The following is a 15,171-nucleotide window of genomic DNA, read 5'->3' on the forward strand; positions in this document are numbered from 1 at the left end:
AAGATCAGAACTGTCTGGTTGCCAGACGTTGTTTGGCACAGGGGCTCACTTATCGTGGTATAGGCCTGACAGGCGGCTCTTATTCTACTAAGTAAGGGGAAGGACCCGGCGATGCTGGCCAACTGGTGGCCTATAGCACTGCTTAATACAGATCGGAAAATTTTCGCGCGAATGCTATTCCAGAGAATGAGGCAGGTGTCTGGGGATTTGCTGGCAGCCTCGCAAGCATGTGGGGTTAAAGGGAGAGGGGTCTTGGAAGCGGCAGCGTGGGTGCGGGAGGGGGTAGAACGCAGTAGAATGGGAGGGCACGGTAGGCTGTTGGTAACATTCGACCAGGAAAAAGCGTTTGATAGAGTGCAGTGGGGTGTCCTATGGAGCATTCTGGAGCGCTACGGGTTTCCGAAGGGCTGGATAGAGCAATTACAGCTACTCTATCGGCATGCGGGGTGTTTTCCCCTGGTTAACGGGTGGAGGGGGCAGGGGTTTGAGGTAGGGGCAGGGGTCCGGCAGGGGTGCCCACTCAGCCCACTGTTGTATGCATACGCCATCGACCCTTTTATAAGACGGCTGGAGAAGGGGGGGGGGGGGCGGAGGGGCTGGAAGGGGTGGAGGTGGGGGGCAATAGCCAGTTAAGGGTCGTGGCGTATGCAGATGACGTTACAGTGTGGGTAGCGGACCAGAGGGAGGGAGGTAGATTGCAGAACCTGATCCAGGAATACTCGCAGGCAACAGCGTCGCAGGTCAATTTTCAAAAGTCCAATAGCCTGTGGATTGGGGATCAGGGGCTGCAGTTTGAGTTGGGAGGTAGGTTTCCTACAGCTGTGGAACGTATACGGGTCTTGGGAATATACTTTGAGAAGGGGGATTATAGGCTTTACAACTGAGATAGGTGTCTCCACGAAGCGAAGGGGAGGGTGGATAGATGGAAGAGGTGGAGAATGACCATGGGGGAGCGGGTACAACTCATCAAGGCACACTTAATTCCTTTGTTTCTGTTCGTCAGTTACATCTGCTTGCTGCCGGAGAGCCAGTACGCGGCCTTGTATGGGGTGTTCTTCCGGCTGCTCTGGGGCAACAGGACGAATCCGGTAAAACGGAATGTTACATATCTGCCTAGGAAGGAGGGGGGGTGGGCATGATAAACCCAGTCCTGTTTTTCAGCGCTTTGTTCCTGCAGTTCAATCTGGGGAGGGCGGTTGGGCGGGAGCCACCAGCGTGGGCAAGGAGTGTCCTGCAGTGGTGGCCGAGATATTGGGACCTATGGTGGGGGGGGGGAGGGGAGTGGCACTGCGAAGGGGGGCCCCGGGGGGGGGGGTGAGTTATTGCAAGACCCTAGTGAAATTGGTGAGGGTGTGGGGGCTGACGGTGGGGGAGGTGAAGGCAGGACAACGGGGGGTCTGGATTGACAGAGTACGGGCACAGGTGTTCTCAGCTCCTCTGGCGCTGAGGGATGCGCTGGCCCCACGGGTGCAGCAGGGGTTACGGTTGATTGCTTCGAACCGCATCCTGGCGAAGTATAAAGACCTGGCGTGGCTGTCCTTTCACGGTAGACTGTACGTCCGAGGAAATTTGAAATATCGCAATGTGCGGGATAGAGGGTGCCCACGGGAGAAATGTGCTGGAACTGAAGAGACGATGGAGCATTTCCTGGTGAGGTGCCCATTTACAGTCCAGGTCTCTTACTGGGTTTCCTCGTTGCTGCAGATCCCCAGTTTCCGCAACTACAGCTATGCGGACTGGGTGTACGGCCCAGAGGGTGAAGGGGGACGTGGGGATCCGGTAACACGCTTTCTGATTTCGGTGATATTGCGGTACTGCCTCTGGATGGCACGCTGCAGGGTGTCCCTGTACCAGGAGGTCCGGCCGGCGGAGGTAGTCAGCTGGGATGTGGTAAGGGCGGTGCAGGAAGCGGCGAAATGGGAAAGGGTGGAAAAAGGGGTGGGGGTGGCTTCGAGGTGGTGGAGACAAGTGAGGCTTAAGCCGCCATGAGGGGACATGCTACCCGGGGGATTGTGTGCCAGTTGTCTGAAGGGGTTGGGGGGGGGGGGGGGGGTTGATCCATTGTATTATTGAGGAGGGGGAGGGGGTGTACATAGATAGGCAGACCATCTCTAGCTAGGAGCTTGGGATTTGATTTGCATGTCTGTTTTTTTTCTTTGGTTTTTCTAATAAACAGTTTCCACTGTACTATTGAGGAGGGGGAGGGGGTGTACATAGATAGGAGGACCATGTATAGCTAGGGGCTTGTTTTTGATTTGTATGTTATTTGTTTTTAGTTTTTTCCAATAAAAAGAGTTTTCCAGTCTGCCCAACAAGATAAACTCATATGTGCTACTTTCTGTGTATACCCTACCTTGATTTGTACCTGTCCTCTTCAGGGCACAGACCATACAAGTCTGCTCAGCACTATCCCCGCCTCCCAACCACCAGCCCCGCCTCCCACCACCGGCTCTGGCACAGACTGTATAAGTCTGCCCAGCACTATCCCCACCTCCCAACCACCAGCCCCGCCTCCCACCACCGGCTCTGCCACCCAATCTCGGCTAAGCTCCTGAGGATCCATTCCTTCTGAACAGGATTCCTTTATCTCGTAGCTAATTATGGTTCTACGCTGAATTTGCCAACGTCCTACTTAATTAAATATAAGTCCTTTTTCTTAGAATATTAAAAGTTTAACAACAGGCTTCTACATTTGGGGGTTAGGGTATCCCACAAGGGCTCCCATTGGGCCCGGAATCTTTGGCCTGGTAAACTATCCATGTCTTGAACTCCGCACTTGTCCACCCACATTTGCTTTATCAACTGTGACCGCCATACCTGTATAGGGGGTTCCTCTCTAAGTCTCCAGAATTGTAAGATGGTTGTTATTCCAAAATATACTGCTAGCCTGGCAAAAGCTTTGAATCCCTCTGGGGGATCCATCAAATATTTAAAAATATTAAATAGTAGCAAAGGGTCCCAAATAAGCGTGCAGTTCTATAACCCATCTATCCCCTCACTCACCTTGCACCAAAAGCGTTCTATATACTTGCAACGCCAGAACATATGCCCTAAGGTAGCTGATCCTTGTTTACACTTTGGGCAGTCACCGCTTGTTGTAAACTCCACTCGGTATGCTCTGTGTGGAGATATGTGTTCTCAATATCCACCTATATAGTCTCTCTCTCTCTGTGGTATGGAAAGCCACTTACATAATGACTTTATAAACATCTCACAATTATCCAGCGAGACCATACACTGGACCACTCTAGGGCCAGACTAAAAGTTTAACTCCGCAGTCATGTCCTTTAGCTGCTGGTGGTGGAATTTCAGCAGCACTTGTTAAATATTTTTAATAAAACAAAAGGAAAATATTGAAATAACGTTTATAAATTGATAAAAAAAAATGTATGAACAAAAACATTTTGAGTAAATAAAATAGTGGACACTAATGTTTGCCAAACCGATGACGATCCAGGTGAATCACGAGCCAGTGGTGTTCATGTGAAATGAGTCACCACGGAGGTTTGCATCATTTGCAGGCTTATTTTCGAAAGAGAAGGGCGCCCATCTTTCGACACAGATCACAAGACTTATATTTTGTTTAATTTGGGCGTCCTTCTCACAGGGTTGCCCAAATCGGCATAATTAAAAGCCGATTTTGAGTGTCCTCAACTGCGTTCCGTCGTGAAGACGACCAAAGTTCCCAGGGGCGTGTCAGAAGCATAGCAAAGGCGGGACTGGGACATGCTTAACACAAGGGCGTCCTCAACCGATAATGGAAAAAAGAAGGGCGTCCCTGACGAACACTTGGGACGACTTTACTTGGTCCTTTTTTTTTTTTACGACCAAGCCACAAAAACGTGCCCTAAATGACCAGATGACCACCAGAGGGAATTGGGGATGACCTCCCCTTACTCCCCCAGTGACCACTAACCCCCTCCCACCTTAAAAACAAAATTTTTAAATATTTTTCCAGCCTCTATGCCAGCCTCAAATATCATACCCAGCTCAATGACAGCAGTATGCAGGTCCCTGGAGCAGTTTTAGTGGGTACTGCAGTGCACTTCAGGCAGGTGGACCCAGGCCCATCCCCCCCTACCTGTTACACTTGTGATGGTAAATGTGAGTCCTCCAAAGCCCACCACAAACCCACTGTACCCACATCTAGGTGCGCCCCTTCATCCCTAAGGGCTATGGTAGTGGTGTACAGTTGTGGGGAGTGGGTTTGGGGGGGGGGGTTGGGGACTCAGCACACAACGTAAGGGAGCTATGCACCTGGGAGCTTTTTCTGAAGTCCAATGCAGTGCCCCCTAGGGTGCCCGGTTGGTGTCCTGGCATGTGAGGGGGACCAGTGCACTATGAATGCTGGCTCCTCCCATGACCAAATGGCTTGGATTTGGTCATTTCTGAGATGGGCGTCCTCTGTTTCCATTATTGCCGAAAATTGGACCATCTGTAAGGTCGACCTAAATGTTGAGATTTGGGCGCTCCCGACCGTATTATCGAAATGAAAGATGGACGCCCATCTTGTTTCGATAATACGGGTTTCCCTGCCCCTTTGCGGGGACGTCCTCAGGAAAACTTGGGCGCCCCATTCAATTATGCCCCTTAGTGGTCTTGTTACTGCTTTAGTACTATGAGAAATATCATCATTGGGCTTTCTGTGGGTTCAGTAAAAGGTCATCACAGAGTTTAAAAAATTCTGTACCAATTTCTTAATCTCTTATATTAATTCAAACTTTATCCATGTAAGTAATGCACAAATAAATATATTTATTTACTAGTAAAAAAGGCCTGTTTCTGACACAAATGAAACGGGCGCTAGCAAGGATTTCCTCAGGAGTGTGTATGTTTGAGAGAGAGAGAGAATGTGCGAGTGTGTGTGTGTGACAGAGAGTGAGACTGGGTGCGAGTGTGTCTGTGAGAGAGAGAGAGAGAGTGTGTGTGTGTGTGTGTGAGAGAGAGAGTGTGTGACAACCTGCCCCCCCTCCCCTCCCAGTTTCAGGGTCATCCCCTCCCTCCCTCCCCTCGAGTCTCATATACAGACATTGAGAGTGAGCATCTTTTAAATAATCTGTACTTTCTGTTACTTTAATGCATGCGTTTCTCCGTCCCACCCTCCCTCCCAGTTCCATGGTCGTCTTCGGCCATCCCTCCTTTTAAGTTCCAGGCACCCTCCCTCCGCTTTTAAAACTTCATCTTCAGTTACCGCGTCAGGGTTAGGGCGGCCAGCGACAGCGGTACAAAGTGTGTAGGCTCGGGCCTTCTCTGTCTCTCAGCTGTGGTCCCGCCCTCATTTCCTGTTTCCGCAAGGGCTCACAGAGCTCACAGAGCGAGAAGGGTCAAGCCTGCACGCTTTGTACCACTGTTGCCGGCCACCGTAACCCTGACACGGTAAGTGAAGATGAGTTTTTAAAAGTGGAGGGAGGGTGCCTGGAACTTGAGGGGAGGGACGGAGAACGTTGGAGGAGAGTGATGTCAGGAGATGGTTACAGGCGCAGGTAGCCTCATTGGAACACGGAGTACCAAATTATTATATTTGATTAGGATTTATGTACCTCCTTTTTGAAGGAATTCACTCAAGGTGGTGTACAATAAGAATAAATCAAACATGAGCAATAGACAATTACAGCAGTAAAAATATTAAAATAACAATACAAAGTATGGCAGGATGAAAACACAAAAATCTAAGAAAGCTGGAGAGCAAAATCTATACAGAAACTACAACCAATCCAAAAATTTGCTCTTATATTGGTTCTCACTCAGTGCATATAGAAGATTCAAAATCATTAACAAAAAGAACCTCAACTGCCTGGGGTGCCCCAAACAATGGCTAAACCCCCAACAACGGCTACTATTGAGGCAGCCTGGTCAGAGAAATCATATTAATTTGCTAATTCTGTTTAAGTTTGGTTCAGGCCTGCAAGTGGTAGAATGCCATCTGGTTTTAATTACTCAAATGTCTAGCTTTTGCTAGACTAGAGGTTAGAAAGGTCAGCGAGAAATAAAACTTTCTTTGTCCCTTTTTAAGTGATGGATTGTTAAGGCTAGTTTATGGGCATAATAATAAACCACATCTGGATGCCATTCTAAGCAAGGCATACTGGACAGTCTCGAGGGGATCAGCAAGCAGGCAGTTTTAAAAGATTAGGCTGAATGCTGTTTAGAAGAGAAGGAGATAGTTTAGATTTAAATAATTCTTGATAATTTAGATTTTGTCTTATAAGGAATTCTGATTTCTGCTTATTTTAAAATATGTTTTATTCTGTTTAATTTAATAAGTTCTATTTCTCTATGTAAAATATCTTTTCAATTCAATGTCTGACTTTCAAGTGAGATTTGTCTGCAGTTTAAGAGGTCATCTGGTTTGAATTATCCACAGTCCTAGCTAGTTCTGTGTATGAAGCTAAAAGGTGAAAAAGGTCAGGAAAAGTCAACTCTTTTCCTTGATGGATTATAGCTAAGTGTAGGACTGGCCCCTTGGCCCCTTAATGAATGCCAGAGTCCAGTTAGTATTTTAAGCTATGACTGGGAATCTGAGAATTTAATAATAATAATAAAATGCAGGAGATAGGTGCCACATTGTCTAGTTTGAGAGGCCCCAGGTCGTAGGTCAGTTTAGGAAATATCTGAAACCTATGTAACTGATATTTTGAGTAAATGTGTAGAGATAATTAGTTCAAGACAGGGTAATCAATCTATTCTTTACCATCTGGTGAGAAAGGGGGGCTAGAGGGGTTTAGGACCATATATAAATGAGATCAGAAGCAGCTTACGTTAGAGACAGGAGAGCCAAGATACAGAGAGACAGGAGACACAGGACACAGAGAGAGAAGACACAGAGAGCTGAAGAGAAGGAGAGAGCTAGCGCTGATGTTCTACTTTGCTGGAAAATAAAGAAGACTTTTCTCTCATTCTGGTGTGTGGTGTTTGACTCCTGAAGTACCACAGATTCTGCTAACAATAGTGGTAATTCCTGCATCACTATCATGGGTTCTAACTAGAGAGCTGCACGGCTTCCGTCCCCGCGGGAATCCCGCGGGAACGGAGGCAGTTCCTGCGGGGTTCCCGCGGGGATGGAAGCAGTTCTGCGGGGTTCCCGCAGGGATGGAACCAGTTCTGTGGGCTTCCCGTGGAAGTGTAAGCTGCACCTGCACCAGCCTCTCATCTATCGAATACCAATTTATTTGAGTGCTGTCTCCTCCTCCTCCTCCTTGCTTTAACAGCATAAATGTGGAAAGTCTTCCATTAAGGAGGTGGTAGAGTCACAAATGATGACGGATCTCTAATTAGAAAATGGAAGTTATATAAAAGCTAACCTTAAATGGCTGCATGTGTGTGGATATGTCAAGTGACACTTAGATGGCGACTCTGGCTGTGATGAACTAGAGCTGATACCTGGCAGACTTGTATGGTCTGTGTCTCATACATGGCAATCTGGTGTAGGATGGGCTGGAAAGGGCTTAGACAGCAACTTCAGTGGCTGGAACATGAGGACAGTGCTGGACAGACTTTTACAGTCTGTGTCCCACAAATGAGAACATGAATAGGCTGGAGTGGGCTTCGATGGCAACTCCAGCAGTTGGAACATAAGGATGGGGCCAGATAGACTCCTGTGGTCTTTGTTCCAGAAACACGAAAGAAAGACCATAATCAAGTATATAATATCACACTCGTTGATTTAATGATGAATTGATCATGAGTGTGACTATTGGGCAGAGTGGATGGACCGTTCAGGTCTATTTGCTGTCACTTACTATGTTACTATTAATCCTCTTTGCTCCCAGGCTGGTGCACAGACCTCAGCTCTGACAAAGGCACGAGAATCAGATGTCACCTGACCTACTGGCGCGTGCATGTGGCAGCCTCTCAGCACACACTGCCAGTGAATCAGAGACAAATCTTACATGTGCGCACCAGAGTGTTCCAAGTTCCAACTTCCATTCCTTCCTTGCCTACAGTGCTGTGGCTCAAATCCAGAAAGAGACTGAGGGAGCTGACTGGAACTTTCTTTTATGTACTATTAAATTCTTACAGGGATGGGTTAAATTCTTACGGGGATGGGTGGGGATGGGTTAAATTCTTGCGGGGACGGGTGGGGACGGGTTGGGATGGTTTAAATTTTTGCAGGGATGGGAGGGGATGGGTAAGATTCCAGTGGGGATGGGTGGGGACGGGTAAGATTCCAGCAGGGACGGGCGGGGATGGGTTGGATTTCTGTCCCCGTGCAACTCTCTAGTTCTAACCAACCCTCTGAACCCAACTGCAAGGAAAACAACTCATCAAGAGAAAAAACCTTGCAGCCAAAAAAAACGGAGGATCAATCAAATCTTCAAAACATTTAATGTAATGAGTAAGAGTCTATATATCGCAAGAAAAATCCGCAATATCAAAAAATGCAAAAACTACGTATGCACAGGACCAGCAAAATAGACTTAGTTTAACTTCACCACCTGGGTGGTAATCGCCACATCTAGATTCTTCAGGCATCCAACCAGGACTTCCTTCCAAGTTCAAAGTCTAGAGTGTCACGTTGCAATCTCCTCAACAGAGGGACTCCCCTGTTTCGTAGCTGCCTCAGCAGGACATAAACCATGGGAAGTTTTTCAAGCTAAAAGGTAACAAAATGCCGATTCTATATAGGCAGAAGCCGATTTTTTGGACCACCCACTTGAATGACATCATCAGTATTCTAGGCTTCTCATAGGATCCAAATCCAATTTAATCCATCGAATCAGAAAAAAGCTTCCCATTCCATAGGGCCATTAAGACCATCGGGTTGTTGTATTGTGTGTAGATTGAAAATCCACCGTTTCTCCTTTTGATGTAAACGCCGTGATATATCCCCCCTCCGCCCATTATCTCACATCTGTTCAATCACCAGGCAATGAAGTTGTTCAAAAGAATGTTGTTGCAAGGCAAGAGGTAAAAAACGGATACAGCGGGATCCTCGGGATCTTCCCGGATTCCATCAAAAAACTTTTAAATCTTCATTTTTTTTAGGCAGATCTGGCTTTTACACCGTCCCTTGCAACAATACACAATGTTTTACCAGAAAGGCATATGCATCTTCTCACGTTTACGCTCAATTAGCCTCGTTTTTCATTTCTGTTTAGTTTGTCCTATATATTTAAGCCCACAAGGACAGCGGATGAGATAAATCACTGGTGATAAAACTTATCGGTCTCCTCCATAATTTCACAGATACTGCAATTACCACAATTAGTATGGCCAGTAACAGAAGTGTCTCAACAGGACCAAACATCCGAAGTAAACCAGAGAAATTAGCTCTTCCTAGAGTAGGCAATCCTGCAATTATTACGTGCAGTTGGGTTTAGGGTTGGTTAGAACCCGTGATAGTAGCCGGAATGTTTGATACATGAAAGGATTTTTTTTTTTCATTTCTAGAAAAACGAAAGTAGCTTTAATGTGATGTTTTTAACTGCAGGTTTATGTTCTTTCAGTTTCAATTCTGCTGCTGCTCCTCCTTTCTTCATTGTTTCTTGACAAAGAGCTAAATACTTTAGTCTCAAACTGAGCAGAATGGACGAAACATGGAAGGCACTCGGTGTGATAGGCACAGTTAGTAGCAGGGTGCTGACTCGTGTTGTGCGCTCAGTGTTTCCAAATCGGATTCAGCACTTAGAAGAACCAGAACACGGTGAGTATTTCAAATACTTCTGTTGGGAGGACTGCTGCCCCATATCATATAACTTTCTCATCCACAGTAAAACTTTGGGCTGTGTTTATTGTTACTATGTAAATTTTGCTTGCTACACTACTATCATGCTTCATCACTATCCTTATGTAATACTAAATGTATATTCTCTTATATACATTCCACCATTCATGATGAATTGTAAGCCACATTGACCCTGCAAAGAGGTGGGGAAATGTGGGATACAAATGCAATAAGTAAATAAATTTTGCAAAACACTTTAATCGTGTGTGTAGAAGAAAGATAGCATATAAATATTTAAAAACCAATTTGCCTAAGCCAACTCCTTGCATATTAATGTTTAGTGTTAAAGACAGTGTTTCTGGTTTGCTCATTCATCAATACTGAATATAGATCAAACTTTGCTATTGATTTTCTTCTCTTTCCCTTTTCTATCTTTTGATTTTCTGTACCTCTTTTCTCTTTTGTGTTTCTTTATGGTCTTTGGTTTTCTACTTTATATTTTCTTTCAGGTCTTTGCCTTTTCTACCACTGTTTTTCCTTTATTCTCACTATATTCTTTATTCTGTTTCCCTTCTTTCTCTTGTCGTTTTCTCTTTTTGATTTTTCTTTCCTGCATTTTCTTTGTTTCTCTATTTCTGGACACTGGACAGGCATTTAAGCTGGGTGGGTCCAAGGTACTAATTGAGATTAGTTACTGCTTACATTAACACAAGCAAAAAATTATTTTCATAGTAGTCTAAATGGGACCCCTGTTGTCTAGGGAAGTATCAGATGGGATTCCCACATAAAAGCATTTATTAGTTGGGACCAGAGCTGGGACTAGCAAGAGCTGAGAGGCCAGTGGCAGTTTTAATATCACTTATGCTGCACTGTTCTCTCAAATAATAAGGCAGTGCACATCCAGAAGTGTGTTCTGAATCCAAAAGCTTTACTTAAATAAAAAAATAAAAAAAACTTTTAAGCAAATGGGACAATTACAGCAGTGGCATAGTATAGACAGAGGCATAAAGCAATCATATTTATAGGGGCCCCTTTACTAAGCCGTGTAAGCGTCTACGCGTGCCCAATACATGCCAAAATGGAGTTACTGCCCGACTACCGCGTGGCTCTTGCGGTAATTTAATTTTTGTCACGCGTCCAATATGCGCATCAGAAAAATATTTTTTATTTTTGATCATGCGTATCGGACGTGCGCAAGTCATTACCGCCCAGATTCTTCACCGCTAGGTCAATGGCTGGCGATAAGGTCTCAGACCCAAAATGGACACGTGACAAATTTGGGTAAGCAGCTTCCTCATTCCAGTTACATATATTACTCCTGGGGGAATTCTATGATACTGCACAACACAAAATTTGCGCAGAATTCCCCACCTCCGCAGACTTCCTTTCCCATGCAGAATTCTGTGCAGTCTGCCTTTGCAGGTAGCAGCACAGATATTGGCAGCTGGAAAGTGACTCCAACCCTCACTACACCTCACCAGTCCAGCACATAAAAAGAGGAGCTGCATAGCCCCAGGTCAGGCTCCTCTGCTGCGACGATTCCTTTAAGGCATGCCGCTGTAGGGTCCTTTATATATGCATCTACTACTGAATTAAGATAAGTGTGATTACAGTACTTTAAAAGTTATGATTGTTACATCCTATATAATAAAACCCACCTGCAACATTCTGAAGCTGGCAGCATGGACAAAAACATTGAAGCATTCGTGCTCCTGTTCCCGCAAGCATCATCAACGACTGTGCCCAATCACAGAACAGCAGCGCGAGTCAACGAGAACTCCTACGTATTAAAAAAACAAAAAAACGCTTTGAAGCATTCATGCTCCTGTTCCCGGAAGCATCGTCAATGACTGTGCCCAATCGCAGCACGAGTCAAAGTGAAATCCTACGTATTAAAAAAAAACACCAACAGCGCAATAAATTCTTCACACGGACAAAAAAGAAGGGCATCAGCGCTTTCTGGAAAACCAGGTTAACCCCCACACCCAAAACAATCCACACCCTCCAACACAAGACCACGTCAACCAGAAACAGCCCCCCTCACACACCCCACTCCCCAAAATGCTACCGCCTAACTCCTTCACTAATACAAACTAGAAACACCGCCCTCCAACTCCTCCCTCACTCTCTTCTACGATGTCGGAACACTACCCTCCACCTCCTCCCCCAACGACCAGGGCCGTGCCAAGGGTCTCTGGTGCCCCCCTGCAGACTATCAGTTGGCGCCCCCCCCCCCCGGTTTGGCACAAGATGCAAAGGAAATAGGAGCTGAAAGATGGAGTGCATCTTTGTGGGATTGCTGAACAAATAAAGGGTTTACAACCACTTAGCTTTAAGCAGATGACTACTACTTATCATTTACTACTATTTATCATTTATATAGCGCTACAAGGCATACGCAGCGCTGCACACCATACACAAAGACAGTCCCTGCTCAAAGAGCTTACAATCTAGATAAGACAGTACACAGACAGTCACAGAACAATTAGTTGCTGGATCTTAAGTACTACTAGAACTGGAAATATGACTGTTATACTTATGTCACAATCCATTTTATTACTCATCAGCTTATCTTCCTTTCCTTGTGCCTTAGTCTCCCCTTCCTTCCTCCCTGATTCTAGCTTGTTCTCTCCCCCCCCCCCCCCCCCCCCAACACACAGAAATTTCCTTGCCTTGTTTTTCCTATCGTCCTCTTTGCCTTTCTGTTCCATCAGCTCTTATTTTCCTTCCCTGCCCTTACTCCCCCCTCCTTCGTTCCTCCCTGATTCTAGCTTGTTCTCCCCACCCCCCCACAGAAATTTCCTTGCCTTGTCTTTCTTTTCTTCCCCAGCTGGCCTGGTTGGTTCCAGCTCCCCCACCCAACCTGCAGCCTCAAATGTACTTTCTTTATCGATAAGTTATAAGTAGGCCGCCACGCCAGCCAGCCATTACAGCGACATGAAAAGTTAACAAGGTGAAACCCTTACCTGATGTCCACCACAGTCTGACTCTGTCTCAGCATTTAGCTAAAAACAAACTTAATGCAGAGCGCCGCGGGAGCAGGCAGCAGGCAGTGGATCATCCAACTCCAAGCAGTGGCGCCGGCTCTCCTCTCTCCTGAGACTGGGTGCGAGTGTGTCCGTGAGAGAGAGGGTGTGTGTGTGACTCAGAGTGTGTGCCAGGGGCCCCTCCCTCCCCCCTCCATCCCTCCGAATTCCAGGGTCATCCCCTTTCCCTCCCTCCGAGTTTCTAACCGACGTACAGGGCTATATGTGCAGTTACTCGAGGCTGGACTTAAAAACCTCCTTGAACTTGATACTGCAAAACCTGGCATCGTCTGTCCTGGGTAGGAGACGTTCAGAGAACAGTTCTGCTGGCCCATCTGTGTCTGTTGTGAGTAGAAGAACCTATCTTGTGCTCCGATCTTCAGCTCAGGCAATTCTTTGTTCTGAGGATCCAGTTGTTTGTTAAAAGTTTGTGACTCAGTCCCGTTTAGCATAGTGAGAGAACAGAAGTGGCTGTAGAATGTGGGTGTAGTGCTCCCATTGACAGCCAGCAGCACAGAAAAAGAAACAATTAGGGGTAGAGGATGTGTGAAGAAGAGAAGATCTGCAGCTGACTGTGTGTCAGGACCAAAACTGTCTCCCAGCCTTCTTTTGCCATTAGCATCACAAGTGAGGTCACGTGATGACGTGGTGCTGAGCGGACGTCCAAAACACCGGCTCCGACCCGTTAGCATTTAAAACGCCGACAAACTCCACGAAACTCCCCCAAAGTGGTTCCCAGGCGAGGCACATAAGATCGTGAAAGTGAGAGGAAAGCGTTGAGAGGCTCGGAAACTCCCGCGACCTGTAAACCAGCAGGGTATGCCCGCTAAGACCCCGCGGGGGAAGAAGAGTGTTCACTCTGAGCGAAACAAAATGGCGGCGGCTCCAGATACCCCGATAACAGGGCCGTTACTGCCGGAGCTGATACGAGAATTGGCGCAACAGATCTCGGTGGTCCTGGAAGAAAAGCTATCCAAATTGCAGACGTCAGTAGACCAGATTAGAGAAGCGCTGGAGCGCCAAAGCGCCCGATTACAACATGTCGAAGACCGGGTGTCGCAGTGTGAGGATGCAGCTGCGGGAACAAGTGGCAGACTGGCGGCGTTGGAAAGAAAGTGCGAGCAACTGGAGCAGAAGGCGGATGACCTAGAGAACCGCAGTAGACGGAACAATCTTCGGATTGTGGGTCTCCCCGAAACGGTCAAAGCGCCGGAGCTCCGGAAACTCGTGGAACAGTGGCTCCCTGCACAATTGGGCCTAGATTTTGGCGGGAAACCACCGCAGGTTGAGCGAATCCACAGAGTGGGGGCAGAGAGAGCTGCGGATAGCAGGCCGCGACAAGTACTGGCAAAGCTGCTGAATTATATGGACAAGGAGGCCATCCTGCAAGCTCATCGGCGCAAGCCAGGCCTGGAATATGAAGGCGCGAAAATAATGCTCTTTCAGGATTACTCAGCGTTGGTAGCTGATCAGCGGAGAATCATGGGCCGCCAATGTAAAAGATTGTATGAGAAGGGAGTCCGTTTTTCCCTATTATACCCTGCAAAGGTCCGAGTGCTACATGAGAATAAGACCTTGTTCTTTACAGACTCAGTGGCATTGGAAGCTTTTGCGACCAGTTTGAAATGAAACCAGAACTGCAGGGTTCAGTGGGGGTTTCTTTCTTTTTTTTTTTTTTTTTTTCTGGAGCAGCATGTTGAGAATGACTGCAGGACATTAAGTTTTGTTTTGAGATGACTTTCAAGACGGAGGTCTGGCATGAGAGATCGTGAAGTTATGGTTGGGGAATGAAGAGTCTAACGGCCGCAGAGAGGCTCGGAACTGTGGACCTGGAAGAGATGACTAGCGCGCATGATAGCCTCTGCGGAGCATGGAAGCCAGCCTCCTAAACAGCTGCAAAGACTAACCACACCTGCAAGAGTTGAAAGGTGGTGGGAGCTCCCTGTTGGAAGCCTTTTGGTATTAGGAATTAATGATACGTTGTGTTAAAGATTGCTTTGTACTAGTTTTCATGTATTCTTGCATTGCCTATGTTTGGGAACCAGGGGGGAGGGGGAGGGAAGGAAGATAATGAGGGAAGGAGACCGGGAGAGTAGGTGGTGTGTGAGGAGGGTGAGTGTGTGTTGTGAACTGGAATGATGTGGGGGAAGGGTTTGTGTTCTGTTAAGATGTGGGATTGGCAGTGAGGCAGTGGGCAAAAGAAATTGATTAATTCTGAGAAATCATATTAAGTGTTAATTCTGGTTAAAGGTGCTCAAATACTATTTTAACTCTTCAGCCCTGCAAGTGAAGGAATGCAAGCTGGATTTAATTTACTTCAATGTCTAGCTTGGCTAAGCTAAAGGTTAGGAAAGGTCAGTGAGAAATGAAACTCTGTCCTTTGTGAGTGATGGATTGCTAATGCTAGCACACACATCTGTATACTATTAAATCTTGAGGGGATACTATTATGAATGAACAAAGCATGAGCCAGACATGCTG

At 46.6% G+C, this 15,171-nt stretch overlaps 1 protein-coding gene across 3 annotated transcripts in view; it reads left to right on the forward strand.

Moving 5' to 3' along the window:
- Positions 1-8,576: 8,576 nt before the first annotated feature.
- URGCP (upregulator of cell proliferation) overlaps positions 8,577-15,171 on the forward strand; it is a 94,390-nt gene continuing 87,795 nt past the window's right edge. For 2 of the 3 annotated variants that reach the window (XM_030209621.1, XM_030209623.1), the window contains exon 1: positions 9,402-9,643. In XM_030209621.1, the coding sequence (XP_030065481.1) occupies positions 9,526-9,643 (118 nt within the window). In that variant the 5' untranslated portion in view covers positions 9,402-9,525. Of the gene's footprint in view, positions 8,601-9,401; positions 9,644-15,171 lie in introns of those variants that run through there. The other variant, XM_030209622.1, reaches the window with a different exon arrangement.

The sequence above is a fragment of the Microcaecilia unicolor genome, chromosome 7, assembly GCF_901765095.1.
Source record: "Microcaecilia unicolor chromosome 7, aMicUni1.1, whole genome shotgun sequence".
NCBI classification, from domain to species: Eukaryota; Metazoa; Chordata; class Amphibia; order Gymnophiona; family Siphonopidae; genus Microcaecilia; species Microcaecilia unicolor.